Source organism: Piliocolobus tephrosceles, chromosome 5, assembly GCF_002776525.5.
Source record: "Piliocolobus tephrosceles isolate RC106 chromosome 5, ASM277652v3, whole genome shotgun sequence".
Lineage (NCBI taxonomy): Eukaryota > Metazoa > Chordata > Mammalia > Primates > Cercopithecidae > Piliocolobus > Piliocolobus tephrosceles.
In genome coordinates this window covers 5,669,886-5,697,108 of record NC_045438.1, presented here as the reverse complement: position 1 = coordinate 5,697,108, position 27,223 = coordinate 5,669,886, and the positions used below count along the sequence as shown (strand labels likewise).

Below are 27,223 nucleotides of genomic sequence, written 5' to 3'. Positions count from 1 at the left end.
CTATAAAATAAAACTGGTTTCTGAAACATAGATAAGAAAAACAAAATCCACAATGCAAAAACAAGACATTTTATTGAAATAATTACCAAACAATGAAGTATGACAGGTATAACTTAATTAACACAGGCATTTTAGAAATTAAATTGTATGTTAAGACTTAGAGAATTCACAGATTCATAATTGTGTTAAGGAGTTCAATATCTACATTTAGAAAACAAAGTATTGTTCTCAAGCACTGAAATGCTTGATTCTTCAAGGAATCTTCTCGGCTGTAAAGACTTGAGAATCTTGTCTCCTGGCCTTGAAAAGAAATTTTAAAAAACAATTTTAAGCTATAAGTCAATTAATTAGAATATGTGTTGTCACTCTAATATAAAAAATAAAATCTGGAATTATTTTTTCAAGATAATAATGAAAATTCCTAAAGAAAAATTGTAATCTCAAACTTACAAAGTTAGGAATAAACATTTTTCCAGTCAAGACATAAACAAAGAAAATTCCAGATAAAGACAAAACAGTATGAAATAGAAAATGTCACTTTTTTATGGAATATTGAGTCAAAAGTAAAATGCTGGCTCAAAGTCAGAGAGAGATGAATGAAAACAGAGGAGGCTAGAGGAAGACAGGGCTGTGCAGAGAGAAACTTTATAAACATTATGCATATCCCTCATTATAGTCTTAAAAATGTCACTTCAAAAAAATTTTCAGTGTTTGTGCTATTTTCACAACCTGAGTTCCAAATCAAGACATATCAAACCAAGCTAAATTAAAACTAAGTTAAATCAAGCTGAGAATACAAGAATGACACAATAGAAAATTAAGAATATAGTGGGGTAACTTTAAAACTGCATATCGGCCGGGCGCGGTGGCTCACGCCTGTAATCCCAGCACTTTGGGAGGGACAAGGCGGGTGGATCACGAGGTCAGGAGATCCAGACCATCCTGGCTAACACGGTGAAACCCCGTCTCTATTAAAAATGCAAAAAATCAGCCAGGCGTGGCGGCGGGCGCCTGTAGTCCCAGCCACTTGGGAGGCTGAGGCAGGAGAATGGCGTGAACCCGGGAGGCGGAGCTTGCAGTGAGCTGAGATCCGGCCACTGCACTCCAGCCTGGGCGACTGAGCGAGACTCCGTCTCAAAAAATAAATAAATAAAAAATAAAAATAAAAATAAAACTGCATATCATAATGTGAAAAAGAATTAAGGAACATAGCTATTGCATAAATTTGTATTTACTATTTAACTGAACTGCATTAGGTGATATTGTCTGAAATAAAACCCTTCACCTAAACAAGTGCTCCAATATCTAGAACAGGGTCTGAAATTAGTAGACACTCAAAACATATCTCTGGCGGAAACGTCTTATGGTAATTATAAGACAGTGGCCAAGGTAAAAAAAAATTTTTTGAAAACCAATCACTCTTTTTCTATAATAGTTGAATGATTATTAAAAGATCAGAACTAATCATAAGTACAAATATGAAGAACAAAACATAAAATGCAGTTATAAATATATTTTGGGATACCATAAACTATCAAATTTGTTTTTAATCCTATAATTTAAAAAATTATAGTTATTGCTTTGAAGAAATAGACTTTTAAAAAATTAGTTATAAAAGCTAATATGAAATAAAAGTATTGCCCTTTAGATAAAGCTGTAGACTTCCACCTGACGATCTGCAAAACACTTGGCACATTAATATTGGCTGAATTCCTACAGTATAAAGTACTGTTAAAAAGGACAGAATCACTATAAGAAACAGATGCTAAAAAAAATAAGTTACATTAAACTGGTAAGATTAAATTTTTTTCATTTTTCAAAATGTAGTATCTTTTCAAGAAGAAATGTGAAACCGTTCATACAAAAGCTTAGCAAACGTGACTACGAGGTTTTGTATCCTTACAGAAGAGGCAATATAGGGCAGGGCTCCAGATGCAAACTGCCTAAATTGGAATCCTGACTCTCTATTTAGCAGTTGTGCTACCTTATGAATACAATTTCTCTCTGCCTCAGCATCCTCTTTTATAAAATGGAGATTAATAATGGTGTCTACTTGATAGGGCTGTTGTGTGGATTAAATTAGTTAACATATGTAATGTGCTTAGGATAGCCCATGGTACAGAATAAGCATTAGACAAGTGTTATTTCAATCTATTATAATTAAAACCTTATTATATTTATTATTATTATTCCTTTTCTACCTGGCAGTGTTACACATTGTTAGCCAAGTTACGATTCTTACAGTTAAAGCACAGCTACTGTTCATGACTATGAAAACTAGAACATCAAATGCACAGTGCAGAAAGCACATTTTTAGTATTCTAACCCCATAAACAGCTCAATTTCCAAAACCAGAAAGATAACAGCTAACTAAAATGTTCAGCAAGACTCCATAGTAATATTTAACCACACCTATGCTCTGGAATGTGTACACTGGTGAGCAAGTGTCTTGGTATTTTAAAATAATTGAAACAAACCTCTAACTTTATCTGGAAAAATTAATGATAGGGTTAAAAAAATTAATGTGGCTGGGCATGGTGGCTCACGCCTGTAATCCCAGCATTTTGGGAGGCCGAGGCAGGTGGATCACCAGAAATTGGGAGTTCAAGACCAGCCTGGCTAACATGGTGAAACCCCATCTCTACTAAATATACAAAATTAGCTGGGCGTGGTGGCGCATGCCTGTAATCCCAGCTACTCGGGAGGCTGAGGCAGGAGAATCACTTGAACCAGGGAGGGAGGCAGAGGCTGCAGTGGGCTGGGATCAAGCCATTGCACTCCAACCTGGGTGATAAAGTGAGTGTTGGTCTCCAAAAAAAAAAAAAATTAACGTATGAAATGTTCTCAATGTGTACATTGGTGAGTAAGCATCTTGGTATTTTAAAATAATTAAACCTTTAACTTTCTCTGGACAATTTAATGATAGGGTTAAAAAAAAGAATGCAATTTTTATACTTATATCATTACAAATGAATCTTTTAATGTATCATAAGTAACTTAAAGAACCTATTAAACAATCCTTGCCTTTACATCCCATGTTACGAGGCTGAAAAGATTACTCTAGCTCCATTATTTCAAAAACTTATAGTCCTTTCCCCCATGATCCCATTATTCTCCATAACTGTTTGTCTCTAGTCTTCAGTGCCTTTTCTCTTTAGAGGGAAATAAATCAATGTGAAGTATTTTGGAGCTTTCTTTCTTAATTTAGGGTTTACGCATTTTCTAGACTTGATATGCTATCATACCAAGTGGAAATTTTTCAATTCCTAGGAATTTTTCTACAATATTATGACCCTCTCTGATAGTGTAGTGGCTAGGATTCAATTCCTAGGAATTTTTCTGTAATATTGTGCGCATCACTTAACTGCAAGGAATAAAGACAAGAGGAAATTCTAATGAAGTTAAATTCTAGAAATGCGAATATCCAATAAGCCCAAGTGCATAAAATAGAGCCTTAGGAATCACAAGAATCGTATTTTAATAAATCATAATTATAAGACCAATATGAGTTAGGTCTCCTTGGATTAAGTTATTGATTTTCTTACTATATGTTTCTATTATTCATTGCTCACCTGACATTAAACACTTTTATGAAGCTCTAAGTATAGAAAGTCATTAAAGTACCATTTCAAATATAAATATGTTCATTCCAGAAAACTAAGAACATATAAAACCAAATGTCTTTTCAAACTTAATGAAACAGAGTAAGGTGCTAAGGAATACAAAGTGGGCTAGGCACAGTGGCTCACACCTGTAATCCCAACACTTTGGGAGGCTGAGGTGGGCAGATCGTTTGAGCCTAGGGGTTTGAGACCAGCCTGGGGACCATGGCGAAACCCCGTCTCTACAAAAAATACAAAAATTAGCCGGGTGTGGTGGCATGTGCCTGTAGTCCCAGCTACTCGGGAGGCTGAAGCAGGAGGATCACTTGAGCCTGGGAGGTCAAGGCTACAGTGAGTCATGATCACATGCCACTGAACTCAGGCCTGGTCAACAGAGTGAGACTCTGTCTCCAAAAAAAAAAAAAAAAAAAAGGAAAAAAAAAAGAAAAAAGTGATAACACCAATTTTAAACTAAAAGTTTTAAACTTTAAACTTTTAAGTTCATCTCATTCAAACTTCACATATAAATATTTAGATACTTACAACTTTCTCCTCTGGAGAAAGAGCACCCTCTACTGCCACTATCTGGTATTGCTTATGTTTTAAATTTCCCATAGATTTTCGAAGTTGCTTGAGACTGCTAGCCTCTATGTCTTGCTTTAATAATTTCTGCATTTCTCGAGAAGGACATCCAGGATCAAATATTAGTAAGCATAATGTTCGGTTTTTTTTCTCTTCAATTCCAATAACAGTTCGACTGTGACCTATCAAAAGATTTTTTTTTGTTGTTATACATATGTCACATCTACTTAGTTATACAAAGTCTCTGTGTATATGCTGTGTAAGCGTATGTGTGTTTAGAATATAAATATAGTCAGACTCTCTGACACATATGTATCTGAGTTCTCCTAAGACATAAGAGTTTAGTTCTACTTCAGTTTTTTCATTTAACTTTAGTTTTCTAAAGGCTTCATTACAAAAAAAACTCTGCTTTTATTCTGCCAAATATTTCACTTTCCCTTTCCCAATCCCTTGATCCTTCTTATTCAAATTATCTCAAATGAAAGAACAAAAACTGTTCTAGAACAAAATTCTCATGATTCCAAAAGGTAAACAAAAGTAAACCTATAAATATTTATAGGCTAGAATATCAGTGGAGGAAGCTTAACCTCTTACAGTTTGTATCCCTAAACAATGAAATTCCTAATATTTACTTCTGTTTATTTCTGTCAATCCAAACCATCATTCATAATTTATCAAGTATCTATGTGCGGAGTACTATTCCAAGCATGAAGGTATATAACAGCAGACCAAACAGACAAATGTGCCCGACTTCTTGGAACTTATATCCTAATAGGAAGAGATACTCTATAAACGAGGTAAATGAATGAAGAAAATGCCAGTGGTGGGATGTTGGGATGAGTTGTACTTTTTTTTGAGACACCCTCACTCCGCTGCCCAGGCTGGAGTGCAGTGGCAGAATCATGGCTCACTATAGCCCCCAACTCCAGGGCTCAAGTGACGTTCCCACCTCAGCCTCCTGAGTAGCTAGGACTACAGGCATGTGCCACAACATCTCGCTGATTTTCTTATGTTTTTGTAGAGACAGGGTCTCACTATGTCACTCAGGCTGGTCTCAAACTGCTGGGCTCAAAAATCCTCCTGCTTCGGCCTCTGAAAGTGCTAGGATTACAGGCACGAGTCACCATGCCTGGCCTTGAGTTCCACTTTTAAGTAAGGTAAGGTAAGGTAAGGTCAGGGAAGGCCTCACTTAAGTGACATGTGGGTAAACACCCAAGAAGGTAAGGGATGAACAATGAAGGACAAGTGAACCAAAAACAGAAAACAACAAGTGAAAAAGGTCCTAAAGATGTCAGGAATATCAATCTTCATTACCTAACAAAGTACTGTAGAAATATCAATCTTAATTTCCTAAGAAAGTATTGTACTGTCAAAGGAGCTCTGAAAAATTAGACAGATTAATGTCATAATACTCTCTGCTATTATCAGACCAGCCTGGCCAACATGGTGAAACCCTGTTTCTACTAAAAATACAAAAATTAGCCAGGTATGATGGCAGGCGCCTGTAATCCCCGCTACTCAGGAGGCTGAGGAGAATCACTTGAACCTGGAAGGTGGAGGTTGTAGCGAGCCAAGAATGTGCCACTGCACTCCAGCCTGAGCAACACAGCGAGACTCTCTCTAAAAAAACAAACAGAAACCTTAAACTGTCCGAAAGCAACAATTTGTTATCTTATAAATAACATTGTCAAGTACGAGTTATATTAATACTAACCTTGATGCTGAAGATAGATAGGAGGTTTAGATGTACACACTACCTTTGGACTCCCTTCCCCCTCTGAAGAATAATAGTTCAATATCCATTCAAATAAGCGAGGGTGTGTACCCAAAGGACCAGTTGACTTATGAAAATCAACAATACGACACCTATTAAAAATGGACAAAATGCATATTTAAAGGGCATTTTAAAATATTTTCATTGATGGAGTTATCAAATACAACAAATTCTTAGTTTAGAACTAACTTTTTCTAGCCATTACTTCCCTGTAAAAGAAGAAAGAAAAGTAAATAGAAATTTTTATTATTTCTCTCAAAAACTCCTTTTTGTGGGGGATAACTATTTAACAATTCTCCCTGTTTATTCCTCTAACTAGCTAACTATTTAAAGAACTTCATATTAAGTCTGCTGACTAACCTAAAGGTCACAAACATTTTCTGATATATGAAATCTCCATGAATAGTAAATAATGACCATACTTGATTTTTAAAAAGTCATCTACACATAATTTTTTCACAGTTTTTATTCTAGTTTCTAACCCTGATGATCAGTTAGAAGCTGATTTCTGATTTTAATTCCTCAATAGCCATTTGTATACATCAAATAGACCCTAAACACTTCAAATCTCTATAACAAAAAATAATTGCAAAGATCATAGAAAAATGTGTGTGTACCCACATCTATACATCTATCTCCTATTTGCCACCAGACCACTGTGGTATTCTTCCTTCAAGAGTAAGTCACCCTTGAATAAACAAGTTTTTAGCCAGAAACACTGGTTATACTACTCAACGACTGTTTTTGAAAGGTCAGGTACAACTAAAAGCATTTGATAGCTTTATCATCACTTTAAACTACAGCACAGATATCCTGTCCTTGTTTCTCTTGGCAATAAAATCTCTAAAACATCCAAATTGCTAACCTCAGCCTCAGCAAATTTAATGCTGGTTACTGGGTTTTAAGTGCTCAAACTTCTGGATAAACTGTTTATAAGTAAAAAGAATGTTTTGGGGTTAGCAGTTTGCATATTTACATTTAGAATACTAATTAAACAGTACCCTACAGAGTATAATTCATATAGAGAGCAACAGAAAGACATGTAAATAACTATTAAACACATTCACAATATATTAATAAAAAAGCTTTCTAAATTATTTAAGGTACCAAGAAAGAAGCTGGACAAAAATTATAGCTAGGTGCAGTGGCTCACGCCTGTGATCCCAGTACTTTGAGAAGCCAAGGCAGGTGGATTGCTTGAGCCTAGGAGTTCAAGACTAGCCTGGACAACATGGTGAAACCCCGTCTCTACTAAAAATAAAAATAAATAAATAAATTAGCCAGGTGTGGTGGCACATGCCTGTAATCCCAGCTACTCAGGAGGCAGAAGCACAAGAATCGCTTAAGCCTGGGAGGCAGGGGTTGAAGTGAGCCAAGATCGCGCCACTGCACTCCAGTCTGGGCGACAAACTGGAGACAGACTCTGTCTCAAAAAAAAAAAAAAAAAAAAAAAAGAAAGAAAAAAGAAAAAGAATTACTTTAAAACTCAAAACATGACAGAGTATATATAATCTGAAAGTGTGAACAGATTGGCAAAAAGGAAAAGGAGGAAAGAGGAAATAAATTTAGTGGGCATTAAAATAGTTCTTTAAATTTAAATAATTCAAGAAAGTCATTATATATACACACAATATGTTTTTCTATATAAATGAAAGAAATATTTTTACCTCTGAATCTAATCAATTAATGTGGTAAAAAGAATGATACACTGGTTAAATAACTTAGAAACAAACATAAAAGAAAATATAAAGCCATAAATCTTAAGGCAAATGTTCCATTAAACATGATCACAGACATCTATCTCTATTTCCTCTTAAAAGCCCGATGACACAATACTGAAGGAAAAAATGATTTAAACACCCAAGGACAAAGAGAATGGGAATAGAGAGGAAAAAAGCTCACATCTTCAGAAAATGGAAAGCAGCACAGAGAACATATCAAAGTAAATAAAAGAAAATGGAGACCGTATGTTTCAAAATCAGAGAGAGGCTGAAAGCTTAGAAGCACAAGGTTTGAGTACAGTGAGGCTAAAAGTATGAGATTAATTGAAAGTTTGCTTCGAAAGCAAATCACACCTTAACTCTCTCCTCCACTAATGCAGGAACTCTAGGCAGGAGAGTGAAAAACTCTTCTCTGGATAACTTCTGGGAAAAGATCTCTGTGTATAATAGTATTTGAGAGTACCCCAATCAAATAGTAACCTTCCACCTAAGACTTCTAAATGAAATCTGCTAATCTGCAAGCTCTATGCAGTCCTTTTTAATGTTTCATTAAATCAGCTTTTTAATGTTTCATTCTTCACTCTCTGAATGGACAACTAAGGATTTCCAAAAGTTAAAAGAAAGCTTTCAAAATAGAAAAGACTAAAGTAAACAGACATGAAAATAAATTAATATGGAACAAACAAAATGCAGGCAATAGAAAGAAAACACTGAAAGAAATTTTGCAACCATAAAGAAAATGACGCTGTGAAATTACTCCTTAACATAATGGTGAAAATAAAAATTTCAGTACAGTAATTGGGAGATAAATTTGAGTAAATCTAGAAAATAAAACAAAAAGCAAAGATTTTTAAAAAAGAGACATGATAAACTTAGAAGGTAAAGAAGTTCAGGCCGGGAGCGGTGGCTGAAGCCTGTAATCCTAGCACTTTGGGAGGCCGAGGCGGATGGATCACCTGAGGTTAGGAGTTCAAGACCAGTCTGGCCAACATGGTGAAACCTCGTCTCCAAAAATTAGCCAGGCATAGTGGCAGGAGCCTGTAATCCCAACTACTCAGGAGGCCGAGGCAGGAGAATCACTTGAACCCAGGAGGCAGAAGTTGCAGTGAGCCAAGATCGCGCCACTGCACTCTAGCCTGTGCAACACAGCAAAAACTCCGTCTCAAATAAATTAAAAAAAAAAAAAAAAAGAGAAGTTCAGTGGCCATCTATCAACAGTTCCACAAAGAAAATGGAGAGATTATAACTATCAAACAACAATAGTTAACCTCTGAAGTCACGCTGTGTGCCAGTCATAGTTCTAAGCACTTTATTATTTCATTTAATTGTCTAACTACTATTAATACCTTCTTTTATCAATGGTAGACCTAGGTACAGACGAGCTCATTCATTCAGCTATTAAGTAGGAAAGCTACAAATCAAGGTTAGGCAGTCTCACTCCAAAGTTCAAGCTCTTACCTACTATCCTAGATGGAACTAAGATCTTAGACAACTCACAATTTCAGATTCAAAGAGAAAAACAAATGCCCAACACAATGAATCAAAGTCCTACACGCCACAATGAAATTTCATACTATCGTGAAATTATGACGGGCTAAGAGAAGACTGGAAAAACTTCCATAGAAAATAAATAGGTTATACATTTTAAAAATGAGAATCCGATCACATCTTACCGTCTCAATAGTAATATTCATTGCTAGACATCAGAAGAATAGAAACTTAATTTGATGTGAAAATGACTGTAGAATTAAGAATAATATAGCCATCATAATGACTAGGCACCCTTTCTCAGGAAACTAATGAAGGAAGTGCTTGAGCAAAAGGAAGTCATCTAAAAAAGAGACATGAAATCCAAGAAAAATCCAGGTCCTAACACACACACACACAGTGAACAAATGCTACATGATAATAGCTGTAGATCTAGAAGGCAAAAAGTCCAGATTGGAGCAAAGAGGACAGAAGGCTCCAAGAAGGATGTGTCCAAGAATAAGGAGAGCCTCAGATTACATGACAGGTGGGGTGCAAAAACTTGAGGTCATGATGTAGTCACATATTATAGTAAAAGAGAAAAGGAAACAATTATTAACTCAAGAAAAAATTATAAATGATTTTAGAAAACAAAATCAGCAATGAGCAATATTTATGCAATTGTGTAATAAAATCTGACTTTATAAAATGATGTAAACTCTGATTTTAATAAAAACTGATGTTTAATCATATTAGAAGGATTGAAGGTAAACAGGTATAAGATATTAAAACAGACAATACTTAAAACTCATAAACCAAGAAACCACTACGAAAGCACACTATTTAAAAACAATGGAAGTGACAGTTGCCTCTGAGCGACAGGACTTGAGGGTAGAGGAAAGCACAAGATAGTGAATAGGTTGCTGGTTTTCATTGCTACTTAATTCAGTGCTACTTAATTTTATTTTTAAATTATCTCTTTGATAAAAAATAAAATTTAAAAAAACAAAGCTCCCAGATAAGGAAATAACATTTATTTAGGTTTTAAGGTACATACTTCACCCTTAGGGAGGTGAGGAGTATATATACTTCACATGCTCCAATCCAGGCCTTTGTTCCCTGTAACCTGTTATTAAGTTGAGAGGCTCCCTGAGGATCAAAACCTTCCTTCCATGCATCTTCAATCATAGATTGAATTTTTGGAATGCAAGGAACCGACATACCTAAAATTACACAAGCAAACATGTTACATGACTGTTAATAAAGTACTGAATAATATCATCTAGCAGTGTATCATGTACTAGGGGAACTTTACAGTTTTTAAGACAGTTATTCCTGACATCTTCTACCATTTTCTCTTCTTCCAACCAGAATTCAGGTTTCTTATATAAATATCCGCTAATTGTTAAAGCTATTAATTGTGTATGCTATATCATTCTATATCATATGTGTTTTATCAGATGACAAGTTCAGAGCACTAGATTTCACATACCTTTTAAGCAATCATCATAAGCATCATTTTGTAATAATGATGAAAGTAGCATTTGGAAGTTTCTGTAACCACAACCCCAACCTTTGTCACCTAAAGATGAATGAAAGTGATCCACCACTGAAGAAAGCCACACCTGCCTCACATCTGTGGCAGCATTCTGATAATACCTATGAAGTGCTTCAATAATTCCTAAAGTAGAAAAGAGATTTAGAAGCAGTCATTATCACTTTTATATGACTATCTCATACATTTTTAGTATCAACCTCTCCTTCACACTCCATATCTAAATCCTGTCAATTCCATCTTCTTCACCTTCTTATTGCTATAACCTTAGTTTGTGCCCTTGCTTGTTACTACAATCCAAGTTTCCTCACACTAGCATATTATTTATTACAGTTCATTGAAATTTTCTGCATCTGCAGGGCCCAGCACATAAAGTACAACTGTTGAATAAATGTTCTTCTTGTCTCTCCATTTTATTGTATAGACTACAGGAGATCATTCAGTCTTAATCAATTTGCTCCCAATCAAAAAATATTAATAGCTTTCTATTACCAAAAGTTTTAATTTTTTTGTAATTTAAGATTTTATTTTGCAGATTACTCTGCCATTTTCAAAGCATAACACAAAGGTTTTCATTTAAAAACTCAACTTCATGAATAATAAACATATCCCATACTCCAATACACTAAATTTCAACCCTTTAGTAATGTATTTCATTTTGCTATTTGGGGAGATGAATTAATTTGTTTGAGACAACAGAAGACAACTTTTCTTAAGGCAGAACAACAGGTTTAGGAATCTTATTAACAGCCTTATAAACCTAATTAGAATAGTTCTAATCTATGTTATATGAAGCCCACAGAAAGCTATGCATCGACTTACCTTTATTTCACATTACTCTTCGGCTTTAAATTTGGCTGTGGCCTACCTGAACACATTAAACATAATTTGGCCCATGGAGTTTTAATTTAATTTAATTTTTTAAATTATAATTTTCAAATTCAGCATTTGCTAAGTACTTTTTATACACCTGGCACTATCTAAGTGCTAAGTACAAAAAGATAAATATGATAATATCCTTTAAAATGTCATGGACCCCAACTATAACAAGTGCTATAATACGGAAAAACTAGGTGTTAGGACAATGGACATCTGACTCTGTCCCTTTCCTGCTGTTAGTATACTCTCCTTATGTTTCAAAATTATAGAGCCTTCACATGCTACTGTCTTCATAGACTCTTTTTCTGATTCTAACCTTGCTTTTGTGTCCCCAAGGTACTAGCCACATTCAGTCACAGAATACTATAGTTCTCTGTGTATATTCACATATTCTACAGACTCTGTGAAGCCTATGGGTAGGGAGATCTTATTTATATTCCCCATAACGTTCTCATAGCTTGTGGCACCAAAGACAATAACTAAATCCTTTTTGCTTGAATGGTTTCCTATAAGAAAACGGGTTTTTGTCTTTAAGAAAGACAATAAAAGATCAATAAATAAAAACAATTAAATGAACCAATAGTTGTAGCTGTGCCTTGCACCATGAAAAAGAGAAATACTGATCACTATAACCACTTCCAAAGAACTTAGAAAGACTTGAATTCAAGAAAAACAATTAAAATACTATATAATTGAGTACTAAATGTTGTAGCATAGAATGAATGGGTACCCTAGGAATTCAGAGAAAGAAAGCTAAATGTAGATTTTAATATCATAGACTTTGATTAAGAGATCAAGATTTGAGACAGCCCTTTAAGAATGAGGTGGGGTGGCAGACAGAAAAAATAGAAAGAAAAGTAATAAACATTCTAGTATATTTAAGTATATATGTTACATATCAGATGGAGTGCCACACTGTCTTAACAACATGATACAACTGCTTTAGGGGAAAATTTCCTTATACTTTTTATTCCTTAGCACCTAAATCTCTTCAGATATTTTCCACAGCAAATTTATCTTCAGTTATATTCTGTTGTTAAAATTATAACAAGATTGCAGTATAATAGTGAAGACTCTTTAAATGATAGCTGCTTAATTAACACTTGCATAATTAATGAAAAATAAAAATCTCTGACAGTAAATCACTTCTATATTACAGGGCAGTGTGCTTTTTTACAGATACATTTTCTCCCTATATCCTAACAAATCATATCACACATCTGTAGGATGCTCTATGCCATAGTGAGAACTTTTTTACGTGGAGACCCCTGAAAAAATATAAAGGCAGCCTTTAGAAACAGACTCATGAATATATGAAAATCTATAATATACAGTATTACAAATAGGTGGAGAAAATATAGATTCAATAAATGGTAGTGAAACAAATAAGCATAATACATACTTGCTATAAGGACTGTTATAAATAAGGAGAAAATAATCAGATTCCTATCTTCTTTCTCCTCCTTCCAACATATACATACAAATAAATTCTGGGTGGATTAAAAATCAAAATGTGAAATGCCAAATAGAAATATTTGAAGAAAACATAAAGGTATATATTTGTGATCTTAAAGATGGGGGAGTTACTTAAGACACAGATAATAAACAGAAAGATTGAGAACTTTGATTATATTCAAATTTGAAACTTCTGTCTAATTAAAGGCACTATATATAACATCTAAACACAAACCATAGGCCTGAAAAAGATATTTGCATCTCATATAACTAATGAAAGAATAGTGTTCTGAATACTTAATGAACTACTATAAATCAATAAGAACAAACAACCCAATAGAGAACAGAGAAAGGAAGACAATAGGTAATTCGTTCAAGAGGAAACTAACTCAGGAGTAATCTAAGAAATGCAAATTAAAACATGTATCATCTCATAACCTGTTAAATAGCAAAAATTTAAAAGTGTCACCATACAGTGTGTGAAATACGCTGGTGTGAGTGCAGACTACAAGCACTTTGAAAAACAATTCTCCAATAACCGTAACAAAGTTGAAGATTTGCATGCCCTTTAACTTAGCATTCCAGATTTAGATGCACTACTAGAGAAACTCCTGGAGGAGACATGCTAATAAATTATAAGAGTAGAAAATTGGAAACAATCTAAATGTTTATCAATATGAAAACAAGGTAAGTGAGCTATAATTCATACAAAGAAATACTATACAGCAGCTAAAATAAATGAAGTAGAACTGCAAGAACCAACATACTTGAGCAAAACAATTTATAGCATACAAGTTGTATCCCATTTATATATAAATACATGCAAAATATTTTATGGAAATGTACACACACGGTAAGAGTACTAAAGCATGTATGAGACTGATAAATATCAAACTCGGGATAACAGTTCCCTGTGGGGAGGGCAAATTAGAATCAGAAAAAGGGTACATAAAGGGCTTTGAATACCTATGAAAGGTGTTGAAGCTTTAAAAACTTTTAAGTAAATATGGCAAAACATTGAGATTCAAAAAATCTGGGTGGCAGTAACAAAGTTTGTTTCTATAAAAAGTCTGTTGATATATTAATATATACAAAGAAAAAAATTTTAATACTTGTCAGAAAAAAGCCATATTATGGGGCAAGGAAGATATGATTAGGAATAACCAGCTGTGTAACCTTGCTTTGCAAAGTCACTGTAACTTCTCTAAGCAACAATGACCTTATTTGGAATATATAACAGTACAGGAGAAGATGTTTGAGTTAAAGGATACAATGTATATAGAGCTGTCAGTGTCTAAAAATGTACAAACAATAAAATAGCCACCAGCCATTTGTGACTATCGAGAATTTGAAATGTAGCTGCCCAACTGAGTTGTGCTATAAAGTAGAAAATACACAATGGATTTTGAAGAATGTACAAAGAACGTAAAATGTCTCAGTAATAGTTTTAATATTGATTACGTGTTGAAGTAATCATGTCATGGACACACGGGTTTAAACTATTACAATTAACTTCACCTGTTCCTTTTCACGTTTGTTAATGTGGATCCAGGAAATTTAAAATTATGTATGTGGCTCACATTATACTTTTCTTAGCACTGTCTAGAGCAGTTTTTTAAATGTCAAGTAATACAATATAAAAGTAAATTTTTAAGTGAATTATTTACTGTAAAATTAATTCAGAAGTTTTAAAATGATACATTTAAAAAAAATGTGCACAGATGGATTATGAAAATTAAGCAAAATTAAAATGATTCTCATTATTAGTTCAGTGGTGTAAGCAATATTAAAACAATGATTGATGTTTAAGTACTCACCGGAAGTTTTTGTTTTTCCATCATCAATACCAATAGCTAATGATTCCATCATATCAGCTTTTCTTCTATGAAATTCAGATGGAGGCATTCTTCCCCTGTTTACTTCTATCTCCATATTTCGTAGTTGTTGTTGTTTGTATCCTCCAGAATTATCTAAACCATATTGTCTCTATTGAACATAAAAATAAATGACTTTTTACATCCCTGTGACTCTATGGGGATGGAAAATTGTAATTTTATTTGGAAACATGTTGAAACATTCTAGTTTATAGACTTTATACAAGTTAACTTAAAGATTTTTACAAAAACTAATAACACACACACAAAAAAAGTATTGACTTAATAAGCAACCACTTCTTTATAATCAATCTCCGGGGCAAGAGACTTACTTTTCCTGACGTAGGGAAAGCAGAAGATCCTGTCCTTCTACCTCAGGTAATGGGAGAGGCAGAAGAGTTCTGAATCCTTTACTGATTTTTTCAAGGAAATTTGTCAGTCCTTGTTATTTGGTTCCCAGTCTAGTCCACAAAGGCCTACTTAATCCATAATTCATTTAGTCAGTCATGTTACACAATAAATGAACTATGTTTTGTACACTGGACTGAGACTCTCAAATAGTATGTATAAAACTACGGAAAAGTTTTCTACAGAAAAGTTTTCATAGAAACTTTTCTACGTCAAAGTTTTCAGAGACCTAAACGACTAACTTGCAAAGTTACATAATCTCCTTAAATACTGGAAACTTTTTGTATTGATCATGTTTTATATTACATAAGGCATAAAGGTCTTAAGAAAAGCCAATTTTCTTTCCTATTTTGCAAGTATTGTGAGTTATCAGTGAGAAAAAAATCCTACATTAGGTCTTCCAAAGCACATTCTAAGCAACAATACCCATGTGAGATGTTTGAGAAAAAAAGAGAGGTCAAATACGTCCGGGAAAATTGTGATATGTACATGCACATTAGTATATTAAAGGTTTTGAGAAGTCCCAAAGTATACAAACCTGTTTAACTGAACACTTTCAAACCTATTCAATTGTAAACCCTTTTTATTTATGCACTATCCTATCATCGCTAAAAACAGAACATTTAAAAACTATAAGCAATAGGCCAGGCATGGTGGCTCAGGCCTGTAATCCCAGCACTTTGGGAGGCCAAGGCAGGCAGATCACCTGAGGTCAGGAGTTCAAGACCAGCTTGGCCAACATGATGAAATCCCGTCTCTACTAATAATACAAAAAAATGAGCTGGGCATGGTGGTGCATACCTACAATCCCAGCTACTTGGGAGGCTGAGGCAGGAGAATCACTTGAACCTAGAAGGCGCAGGTTGCAGTGAGCTGAGACTGCACCATTGCATTCCAGTCTGGGTGACAAGAGTGAAACTCCGTCTCAAAAAAACAAACAAACAAACAACAACAAAATCTATGAGCATTATTAGCGCAGATAACACTACAGTCTACAAATTAGGACTGAAAAAAGGAAAACAGACATTAAAATTTTAAATGTATTAAAAATATACCAGATGCTGCCAGTTTAGTCCAACAGGTAAAACCACCCACCTGAGATAAATGAAGCCTCAAACATCATAAAAAAAGCATTTTCCCATAAAATAGTTCTTTCTAAATGCCTGAAATTGCAATCTGTAAAATAATTTAAGACTCAGGAGACATTAATTCTAGGTATAAATTTCACTTCCAAGTATCTATACAAACACTTAAATTCGGAGTCTTGGTTTCCTAATTTGTCCCATCAGCTTACACAGGTTTGAATGCAAGCTTTATCACTAATTAGCTGCCTGACACTGAGCAAGTTACTTAACCATTCTGTCTCCATTTCTTCATCTGAAAAAAAAGGGGGGGTGGGGGAGCCTAAAATAACCATGAATTTGTTGTAAAGATTTTGAGATACTATATGTGAAGTGACTACTCCTGTGTCCGACTAGAAAGAATATTTATAAATGGTGGCTGTTACAAACATGTATAAATTTTTTTTGAATAATAACAAGGACAGAAATAATATACTGGAATCCTGAAAGCATATTTGAAAAATAACTTTACCAAATCAAAATATTATAATTCTTATTAATCTTTGTACCTGCAGCTTCTGAAATTCTTCTATTTCTTGTCTTGATTCTTCAGATTTCCTCTTTCTGTCTTCTTCTTGCTGAAGCTGGTGAGCCAATTGTAGATCACCAGAACACTGGACTCTATCCATGCCTGTTAGGTATTTTTAATGTTCAGAATAAAATAACTGTTACTATCAAAGATTATTATTTAATACATGTTTTTAAAATAGAGTAAATGCTATTATTTGCCATTTATTCATGACTGTGATGATTTGGAACTGAGTACAAATCTAGCAAAACTTAGAACTGCTTCAGTAAGGAATAACCTCCAACTAAATGACAACTAATAGTCACTGTTTTTTTATTTTTTTGAGACAGAGTGTTGCTCTTACTGCCCAGGCTGGAGTATAATGGTGCATCTCAGCTCACTGCAACCTCTGCCTGCCGGGTTCAAGTGATTCCCCTGCTTTAGCCTCCCGAGTAGCTGGGATTACAGGTGCCTGACACCATGCCCAGCTAATTTTTGTATTTGTAGTAGAGACGGGTTTCGCCATGTTGGTCAGGCTGGTGTCAAACTCCTGACCTCAGGTAATCCACCAGCCTCGGCCTCCCAAAGTGCTGAGATTACAGACGTGAGCTACTATGTCCAGCCTCACCGAGTGTTTAAGCTGTGACAAGCACTTTTCATTAATTATATCATTTGATCTTTATAACAATCTTACGAAGTAGGTATTATTATTTACTGAGGAAACTGGAATTTTAAAAGGTTAAGTAACATCCTTCATTGATACTCCTTAACATAACTAAGGCAGACTGATTTTTCCAAGAAATACTAGGGGAGAAAAAGAAAATAATAAAGAGCATAAAAATACACATTTACAAAGTACAGGTGTTAGATAATAATTTAATTACTGTTTGGCCCCTGAAAATGGTAAAACTTTGCAACATGTCACCCTGCATCTTCTCTACTCAGTGTCCCCCAGATCCATTTGTCAGTGGCTTCTGGCCGCTATTTTGTCTCCTTAACCCCTCGACCTGATGTTTTAATTATATCACTGAATATTCTTCCTTTCCTTTGAAAGTTCTCAGTTGCTGCTACATCTTCCTATTTGGTCACCCTTCCATTCTTGGGGATATACAAGTCACAATCAATATTCAGTGTCCCCTGAGGCTATCTACAGTGATTTACTTAGACCATATCTTTTTCTTATTACCCACTATAGGTTTACAGTGTAATATATGTGCTCATACAAAGCCTATCATAAATAAGAGTAAGGATTAGCAGGCATTCAGAAACCACCAGAGCAGAGGACTTTTCCATCTTTGCTCCAATAATCTCAACTTTGGGTTAGGGTGAGTGAGCAGTAACACTGTCCATGAACACTGATACTGGTACTAGGATCATTGACACTAGACACTAAAGACCTCTATCTTAATAGAAGCTATCTACGTACCTTAAAAAACTGAAATAGGGTAAAATACAATTGGTTTCTCTTGGGATCTACTTTTTATTTTCGTTCAGTGGGCTTCCAAAATTCATATAGAATTTTTCCACTTCTAAGACGCCATAATAATTACTTAAACAAAGCCACTATTAAAAAACGTAGGGGAGAAAGGAAAACTTTTATAGAATCACAATAAAACCAATAAGTCATTTAGAAGCTGCTCAAGCAGCTCAAGATGCATTGAAAGATGTTTTGGTTATATAGTTCACATTCATTTGTCAAATTTTAGGTGCCATATGGCAGTTTTCTAGTTCAACAATTTTTGCTGACCAAATACAATATTCAATTACTTCTAGCTGCTAAAGAAATGGCCTCAACTTGTAAATATAACACTTTTAAAGGAAAAGATGTATTTTAAAATATTTTTTTCCATGTCACAAATCTAAAAATTAGATATGTGTCCTAGAAAGTAGAAATTAAATGATATTTTTATCTTTAAACATATAAACATACCTTGGCAAAAGCTGTTTTCTTCCAAATGCAAGTCAACGTGTTCCTGAAGAATATGGTAATTGGTACATATAAGCCCACACATAGGACAATCATAGAGTGGCTGATCACAGTCTGTATTAGAGACATAATTAAATTGTTTTTATTTTTTAATTTTAATTCTTTTTTTTTTTTTTAAGACAGGGTCTTGCTCTGTTGCCCAGGTTGAAGTGCAGTGGCACCATCATGGCTCACTCCAGCAATCCTCCCATCTCAGCCTCCCAAGTAGATGGGGCTAAAGGCATGTGCCACCATGCCCAGCTATTTTTTTTTTTTTTTTTTTTTAGAGATGGGGTCTCACTATGCTGTTCAGGCTGGTCTCAAACTCCTGGATTCAAGTGATCCTCCTGCCTCAGCTTCCCAAAGTGCTGGGATTACAGGCATGAGCCACTATGCCCAACCAAGTTGGTTATATTTTTTTAACTTTTAGGTATTTCACCCCATGTCAAAGACTGTCTACCACTTATTAACCTTATATAAGTAAAAGCTGTTTGTAGTGGATTTAAAAGCTATTTTTCTAGTTCTAGGGTCAAGATAGAAGGCTGAGCATAGCAAAACCTCTCACACCACTCCAAAAAAGGGAAATATTAATAATAAATACTCAGATCTATAGTCAAAACAAGAGAAGCAGAAAGGAAAATCAAAGTGGTAAGTAGGGCCCAGTCCAGACATGGGTTTTTAGGGCTAAATTCTCAGCACCCACCAGAGTGGTAAGGTGCTGAACTTAAACATTCAGCATAAAGCTGGGAATTAGGGTAATAGTGTCTACACAGGAACAGGAGATTAAAGAGCTACATCCATCACATAGCACTGCAGGCAGACAGGTCTAGCTTGCTAAAAACAGAAGTGGTCCATCTATAAGACCAAGACCTAGCAGATAGGGGACATAGAAGAGGGACCCAGAATTGTGCGTATACGCAGAGTGGAAGCACGGGGCAATCCATATATGTAAGGCCTGGTCTGAAAGCAGAGACTGTGAATAGCCAGGGTGAAGGAACCATGAAACGGCTTCACAGGGAAGGAATCATATAAAACTCCCAGAACAGATGAACACTAAAATTTGAATTGATAAACGCATTGGGGGCTGCAATGCCAAGAAAAACAGCCCAGAAATCTAAAACTGAAAAAGTTACCTGTGAAGAAATGGAGCTACAGTCATCCTAATAAACAGTAAAATAAGTATGTTCGAAATGCTCACTGAAATAAAGGAGGGAACTGAATCTTTGAAACCAGGACGGAAAGTTACTAAGCAAAAATAGAAAGATGAAAAAAATGAAAATATTAAGATATAATCATTGGAATAAAAAATTCAATGGCAAAGCTCAAGAGAAAACGAAGTATTACTAAGTACTCAGAAAATATTTCCAAAATCTGCACTAAGAAATAATGGTATACAGCTTCCATAAGTAATGCTGGGGGATACAAGAGAAGTCTTTCAGCCAGTTCTCTACCATAAAATGCCTTAGAGTCAGAGCCAATGTCAAGGAGGCCTTTGCTTATCTCTTTGATCATCACACTACTGCAAGCCAAACCCTCCATCCCTTCTAGTTTTAAGTGATAACCAACCTTCCTCAACATTAGACCACACTACACCTCATATCCCTGTATACCTTTTTTACCACCAGAATCTAAACTAAGCCTCAGAGGTTAGCCATCATTGTCCAGTGGAGTCATCTAGGGTTGACATAACCACCAACACTGTTCTGTCAATGAATCCAATCTAATTGTTCAGTGGCAGCGTCTTAAAAATCTTTAAATATCTGAAGGACATCCACTGATCTGACCCAAGCTATTACCCCTCCTATTCTCCAAATACCTACCCAATGCCTTCCAGAAATATCATCTATCATCAGTCAGCTTCTCTATACATACAATCTTTCTCTGAATATTCACTTCACCTTCTTAACTAAAATCTGGTTGGTTCATGACATCCCATTTTCTCTACAGCCCCCTAACACAGAGGCAACTTTTCTTTCACAATTCAGGGCCCTAGAACTAGAAGAGGCATCCCCTTTGCTCCCTTTCATCACTGTCAAACCTGTTTTAAGCCCCATTTTTGTAATAATTCATGTCACCATAATATGGCCTCGCCTACCTTTTTTAGTGCCTAATATTTTCTGAAGTCTTAGACACTCCTTTCATTTACTAGCAGCATTTTTAATACCTGGATCAAAATCTTCTTTTCCTAGCCCCTATACTATGATCATTCTTAGCAACTTCAATATCCACAGAGATAGTTCTATGCCTTTGTTTCCAATAATCTTTTCCTTTACCCTAATTTACCTACCGAATGACAAAAATTATACCCATAATTTGTTATCACTAATAAATGAACCACCTCTGAAATCTCAATTTCAAATATCACTCCCGACCACCTATCCTTCCACCTCAGTTCTTCTAATTCTACCACTCTAAAAACTGTTTGACCTAACTAAAACCTCCTATATAGAATGTACAAACCCTATTTTTTTGTCATTCATTACCACCCTCATGTTTTCCTTTACTTTCCAGTCCAGATTCCATGCATCTTCTCTATATGATAATCATTCCCTAAAAACCACCTGCAAATTCACCTTTTCCATTTACTATAACTGAACATTGGTTAAATCTAGCTATTTACCTATTTAACTTCTGTAATTCTAATGACAACAGGTCTTTTTTAAACTCAACTAAACATTCAGACTCATAAGACTACCATAATTCACCAGTTTACTGGTCCTGAGAAACTTACAGGAAACATTGTGTCAGCAAAGGATTGTCAGGCATTTTTAATCAATACACTTATTTTTTTCCTTGCAGCAGTCCGTAAATTTTCATTATTACCAGATAATAAAATGATCTACTTAGAATATTCAAGGGAATTAATGTAGAATTATTAAAATTAGTAACAGGCCAGATGCAGTGGCTCACACCTGCAATCCTAACACTTTGGAAGGCTGAGGAAGGAAGACTGCTTGAACAGGAGTTCAAGACCAGCCTGAGTAACATAGCAGGACCTCATTTCCACTAAAAAAAAAAAAAAAATTATCTGGGCGTGGTGGTGCAGGCCTGTAGTCCCAGCTCCCTGGGAGGCTGAGGCAGGAGAACCACTTGAGCCCAGGAGGTCAAGGCTGCAGTAAGCCATGATCATGCCACTTAACTCCAGCCTGGGTGACATAATGAGACCTTGTCTCAAAAAATATAAAATAAAATAAAATCAGTAATAGTTGAATAAGACTGGATACCTCAACTATCTAAAAAATTGACAGTGTTTCTATAAAACTGCAAAAGTTTCTTAGATGAGAGGGAAAAATCTAATTTACAAAAGCAACAGAAACTATAAACTATACAGAAATAAAACTAACACAAATGTGCAACGAAAAATCAACACAAGGTCGGGTGTGGCGGCTTATGCCTGTAATCCTAGCACTTTGGGAGGCCGAGGTAGGTGGATTGTCTGAGGTCAGGAGTTCCAGACCAGCCTGGCCAACATGGCGAAACCCTGTCTCTACTAAAAATACAAACATTAACTGGGCGTGGTGGCGGGTGTCAGTAGTCCCAGCTACTCGGGAGGCGGAGACAGGAGAATTGCTTGAACCCAGGAGGCAGAGGTTGCAGTGAGCACTCCAGCCTGGGTGACAGGGCGAAACTCCATCTCAAAAAAAAAAAACAAAAAAACACAAAATTGTATTAAAGGATACAAAAGATGACCTGAATTAACAGGGAGATGTACTTTGATCTAATTTAAAACAAAATTACAACAGTTTTCATGAAACTTGACAATATGGCTACAAAAAGAAAAGAATGAGAAGGTCTAAGTTGATAACGAAAATGAAGAACAAGGGAAAAACTGTCCTATCTGATGTTGATGACATTTTACAAAATAGTTATTAAAATGGTGGTGTGATAAGGAAACGAAAGTCACATACATAAATAAAGCAGAAGTAAGAGACCAGAAACTGGCCCGCACAGATATGTAATAAAAGACAGAAACTATATTATAAATCAGAGATAAATCTGGTTTCTGTACAGAGAAAACATAAAAATTAGATCCCAAGTTCACAAAATACACACATGTACACACAGACACACACACACACACACACACAATCCAGAAAAAAATTTAAAAAGTGAAAATATAAAACATTAAAGTTTTTAGAATATATGAGAACACCTTTTTGAACTCAGAGTAAAGAATACTTTTTTAGACAATACATAGAAAACAAAAATAAAATTCAAATACTGCACAAAATTCAAGGATAAGCAACATCTTATAGAATACAGCTGAAGGATTAGTATTGAGAATATATTTTAAAAGCAACTGAAAAAAACTCAAAAAATATTTGACAATATCCAGGTGAAAAATCCATGTAACTCAAGTGTACAAAAAATGTAACATGCGGTTCATAATAGAGGAAATTAAAATAACTACATACAAGATATTGATTTCATAATCAAGAGAAATGCACTAAAAAAGAATGTAGACACTGACTTCATACCTTTTACAAAAATTAATTCAAATGGATCACAGATCTAAATGTAAAATGCAAAACTATCCAACTTCTAGAAGTTGGCAAAGAGTTTTTAGACACAACACTAAAAGCATGATCCATGAAAGAAGAAACTGTCAAGTTGTACTTCGTTAAAATTAAAAACTTCTACTCCATGAAAGACACTGTTAAAAGAATGAAAAAACAAGCCACAGACTAGGAGAAAATATTTACAAAATACACATCCAAAAAAGAACTTTATCCAAAATACAGAACAATTTTTTTTTTTTTTTTTTTGAGACAGGGTCTTACTCAGTCACCCAGGGTGGAGTGCAGTGGTGTGATCACGGCTCACTGTACCCTCCACTTCCCAGGCTCAGGTGATCCTCCTATTTCAGACTCCCAAATAGCTGGGGCTGCAGACGCAAGCCACTAGGCCTGGCTAGTGTTTTGTTTTGTTTTTTGTTTGTTTGTTTGTTTTTTTTTTAAAGGGACGAGCTTTTGCCACGTTGCCCAGGATGGTCTCCAACTCCTGGGCTCAAGGGATCTGACCACCTCGGCCTCCCAACTTGCTGGAATTACAGGCAACAGCCATGACACCTGGCCCGACAAATTCTTAAAGTCCAACAATGAGAAAAAGACCTAAGATCCTACATGCGTACACACCAACAAGAGCCTCAAAATACATGAAACAAAACCTGACAGAGCTGAAAGTAAAAATAGATAAATTTACAATTATAATCAGGGATTTCACAACCCCTTCTCAAAAACTGATAGAACTACTAGACAGTTCTACTATAGAAAACGAGCAAGGATATAAATAATCTGAACACAAACAACAGGATCTAGTGACATACATATAACACTCCACCCAACAAAGCAGAATACACTTTTTTTCCCAAGTACCCATGGAACACGACCAAGATAGATCATGTCTTGAGCCATAAAACAGGCCTCAACAAATTTAAAAGAACTGACATCACAGACAGTTTGTTCTCCAACCATAACAGAATAATGGAGTCAAACTAGAACTCAATGCAAAGTCCAGATGCTATTGGGTTAGTGACAATAAAAAGAATACCCTCTGGAAACTAGACAGAAAGTTCCAAAACTACTCTCAATGTAGCTGAAACATTTTATATCTGCATCAAAATTCTTTTCCATAATGTACTATTTCAATAATGGCAAATGAAAAATGCTATAGACATAAAATGGATTTCAAAACACATCTGTGGTAAGCTGACTTACAAACCAACTTTTAGACCACCACATATTAAATTGAGGCTGTAAACTTATAATAATTTACATTGAAATGAAAACTTTACCTTCCAATGGAATGTCTAAAAGATTGGCATGCGTTGTTTTCACATGAGTTTCCATATCTTCACTATGCTCCTCTATTTTTCCACAGAATGGACATTCGGGAGGACCGTACGTTGTTTCATAGATAGATCCTTTTACTTCGGTTAGGCCAGACTGTTTTTCCCTACTTTCCAGGAATTTTCTAGATTCAGTTAAGTTCTCTGAATAAAAGGCTTCATGTTTTAAAGTATTATCTTTAGTCAGGCATTGAGATGAATTTTTTGGATGATTAGATGCACAACCTGAAAGAATACTTGAATTAACTTCCATTCCACACTGTAGGGTGTTGTCTTCCTTGTTATCTGAAGTTCCAAATTGTACAGTATTTATCCTCTCAAAGTTTCTTTCAAGTGTATTCTGCTCAAAATGAGCTGTTTCAATATGAAAACACATTTCGTCATAATTCACACCTGACAACTTGCAAAACGGACATACAATTTCATTTTCCATGTGAACAATTAGGTGAGCTCTCATGTCTGGTTCTGAGGTTACCATTTCACCACAAATATCACAGGAAAGCATGGTATGACAAGTAGCTAGAAAAGAACATAACATTATTTTAAATTTCAAAGTAAGATTTGAAGGAAAAATGTGTTTCATAAAATGATTTGAGACAATTATTTGGTCTTTAACGCTGGATTATTTTGATGAAGAAGTCTTCAATGCACTTACTGTTCCGCAAATACAAAAACTTATTTATAAATATCAACCAAAATGTCAAGTTTATGTTTTCAAAAAAAAGGCAATAATAATGAAAACAAGTAATTTTTAAAATAAAATATTTCAAAAAAAATGTCTCTGGCCCAAGGCGGAGAAAAAATAACGTTTAAAAAATTGTCCAGGTAAGATAAATCAGGTAAGAAAAAATGAAGAAAAGAAACCTATTTATCAACTGATATATCTAAATACTGAACACTGAAGCTGGTTATATTGAGGAGGGTAAATAAACACATCTTAATAGCAGAGTTTAACACTTAAACAGCCTTAAATGTATCACACTAATTTAAGTGCTATTATTATCGTTCTACACAAAAAAAATTCTGGCTCAGATAGGTCACCACAAGCAGAAAAAGGTGGAAGCCAAAATGCCAACCCCGTCATGCTCCGCAGCCTGTATCCTCAGCCCCAAGAATAAAAGCAGAAGTGGTATAGTAGAAAAAAGCACTTATTCCAGAGTCAAGAGAACTGGGTAATAATTTCAGATTCGTCATTTTGGGCAAAGTATCTCATCTCTCTGAGGTTGTCAAAGACTACTGTAAAATCCAAAGGTAGTTACTTTTGGATTTTATGGACAAATAAAGTACTGACTACTGACATAAAAGTGTTTAAAGACTATTTAAAATCAAACAGGAAAAATAATGGCACTATTCCCTTCATTTAAACAAATTTACCTTTAAAATACCTCCCTACATTGTCCTTATTTTTCTCATTTCTCTCCAGACAAATGGATATAGTCTCTGATTTTAGAAAGCAGTTCTCCCGGGCCCCCAATGGGATTAAAGTCACACCCGGAGTTTATTCTCTTCCGGTGGCTGGGACACGGTCAGACACAGAATGATGCACGTGGGCACGGACTCAGATGAAGCGGGTAAGAGACAAGAGGGTACCCAGGCGCCTCAGAGGAAGCGAGTGAGAGACAAGAAGGTACCCAGTGCCAGGCTAGGCACTCGGTGGGTGAAGTCAGAATGCCGCAAGGCCGAGTCTCCCAAACGTTCCGCGCCAAAGGCACATGCCAGGGACGCGAAACTAGCAGGCACTAAGTGGGTCAAGGCTTTGGACCTGGGGAACGAGGGAGGGGACCATCAATTCTTACCGGCCCAGAGGCCAGCAGCTGCCACACTGCGCGTCGCTATGCTTCCCCTTCGGGCCTCGCTGGCAGAGGAGTGCGTGCGCGGCGTCCAATACCTCTCCCGGCCTGATGACTGCGGCCAGGTCTTCCCAATACGCAGAGTTTCACAGTTAACCGAGGAAAGAATTAGGAACTTCCAACACCTCGGCCCTCAGTACCTCATTCAAACAGCACTTCCTTTCGCCCACGGAAAAGAAAGAATCCCAGCATGCGCCGCTCCACGCCGGTCTGTGTGCAGTGCATTCTGGGAGATGTAGTCATTTTGGCATTCCTCCCATTTCCGAATTTTTCCTTCTTCCATCGGATTTCCTGCTCCTGATTTGCTAGGAGAGAAAACTGGGCTCTGAGGTCATTCAGACTTAATCTGAATAAGTTCATAGGGCAGGTCCTGGGTCAAATAGTAGTCTACAAACTCCCTGTAGGGCCTGCTGCGTAGCACTCTATTTTAGTATCAATAAAGGGCTTATAATGCTGCTAGGTATCAAGCTCCCAGCTATGCACTGAAGGTGGAGGATACCAAGTTCTTTCCTCAAGGTTACAAGATAACAAATATCTTGGTATGCATGTATGTATGTATGTATGTATGTATGTATTTTTAGAAAGGAAGACTCTTTCTGTCAACCAGGCCAGA

The 27,223-nt window shown here is 35.6% G+C and overlaps 1 protein-coding gene across 2 annotated transcripts; it reads right to left on the bottom strand.

The window, feature by feature from the left end:
* Window positions 1-48: 48 nt before the first annotated feature.
* On the bottom strand, window positions 49-26,810 carry ZUP1 (zinc finger containing ubiquitin peptidase 1). 2 transcript variants are annotated; one of them, XM_023219022.1, is made up of 10 exons: window positions 26,557-26,810; window positions 24,707-25,279; window positions 18,877-18,987; window positions 16,948-17,069; window positions 14,853-15,021; window positions 10,639-10,827; window positions 10,204-10,369; window positions 5,899-6,050; window positions 4,146-4,366; window positions 49-300 (listed from the first exon to the last, which is right to left on the bottom strand). In XM_023219022.1, the coding sequence occupies exons 2-10, from the start codon at window positions 25,263-25,265 to the stop codon at window positions 253-255; spliced, it is 1,737 nt and encodes a 578-aa protein (XP_023074790.1). In that variant the 5' UTR covers window positions 25,266-25,279; window positions 26,557-26,810; the 3' UTR covers window positions 49-252. The 2 variants fall into 2 exon arrangements, with proteins under 2 accessions (XP_023074790.1, XP_023074791.1); XM_023219023.1 differs by lacking the exon at window positions 10,639-10,827.
* Between the last annotated feature and the right edge of the window lie 413 nt (window positions 26,811-27,223).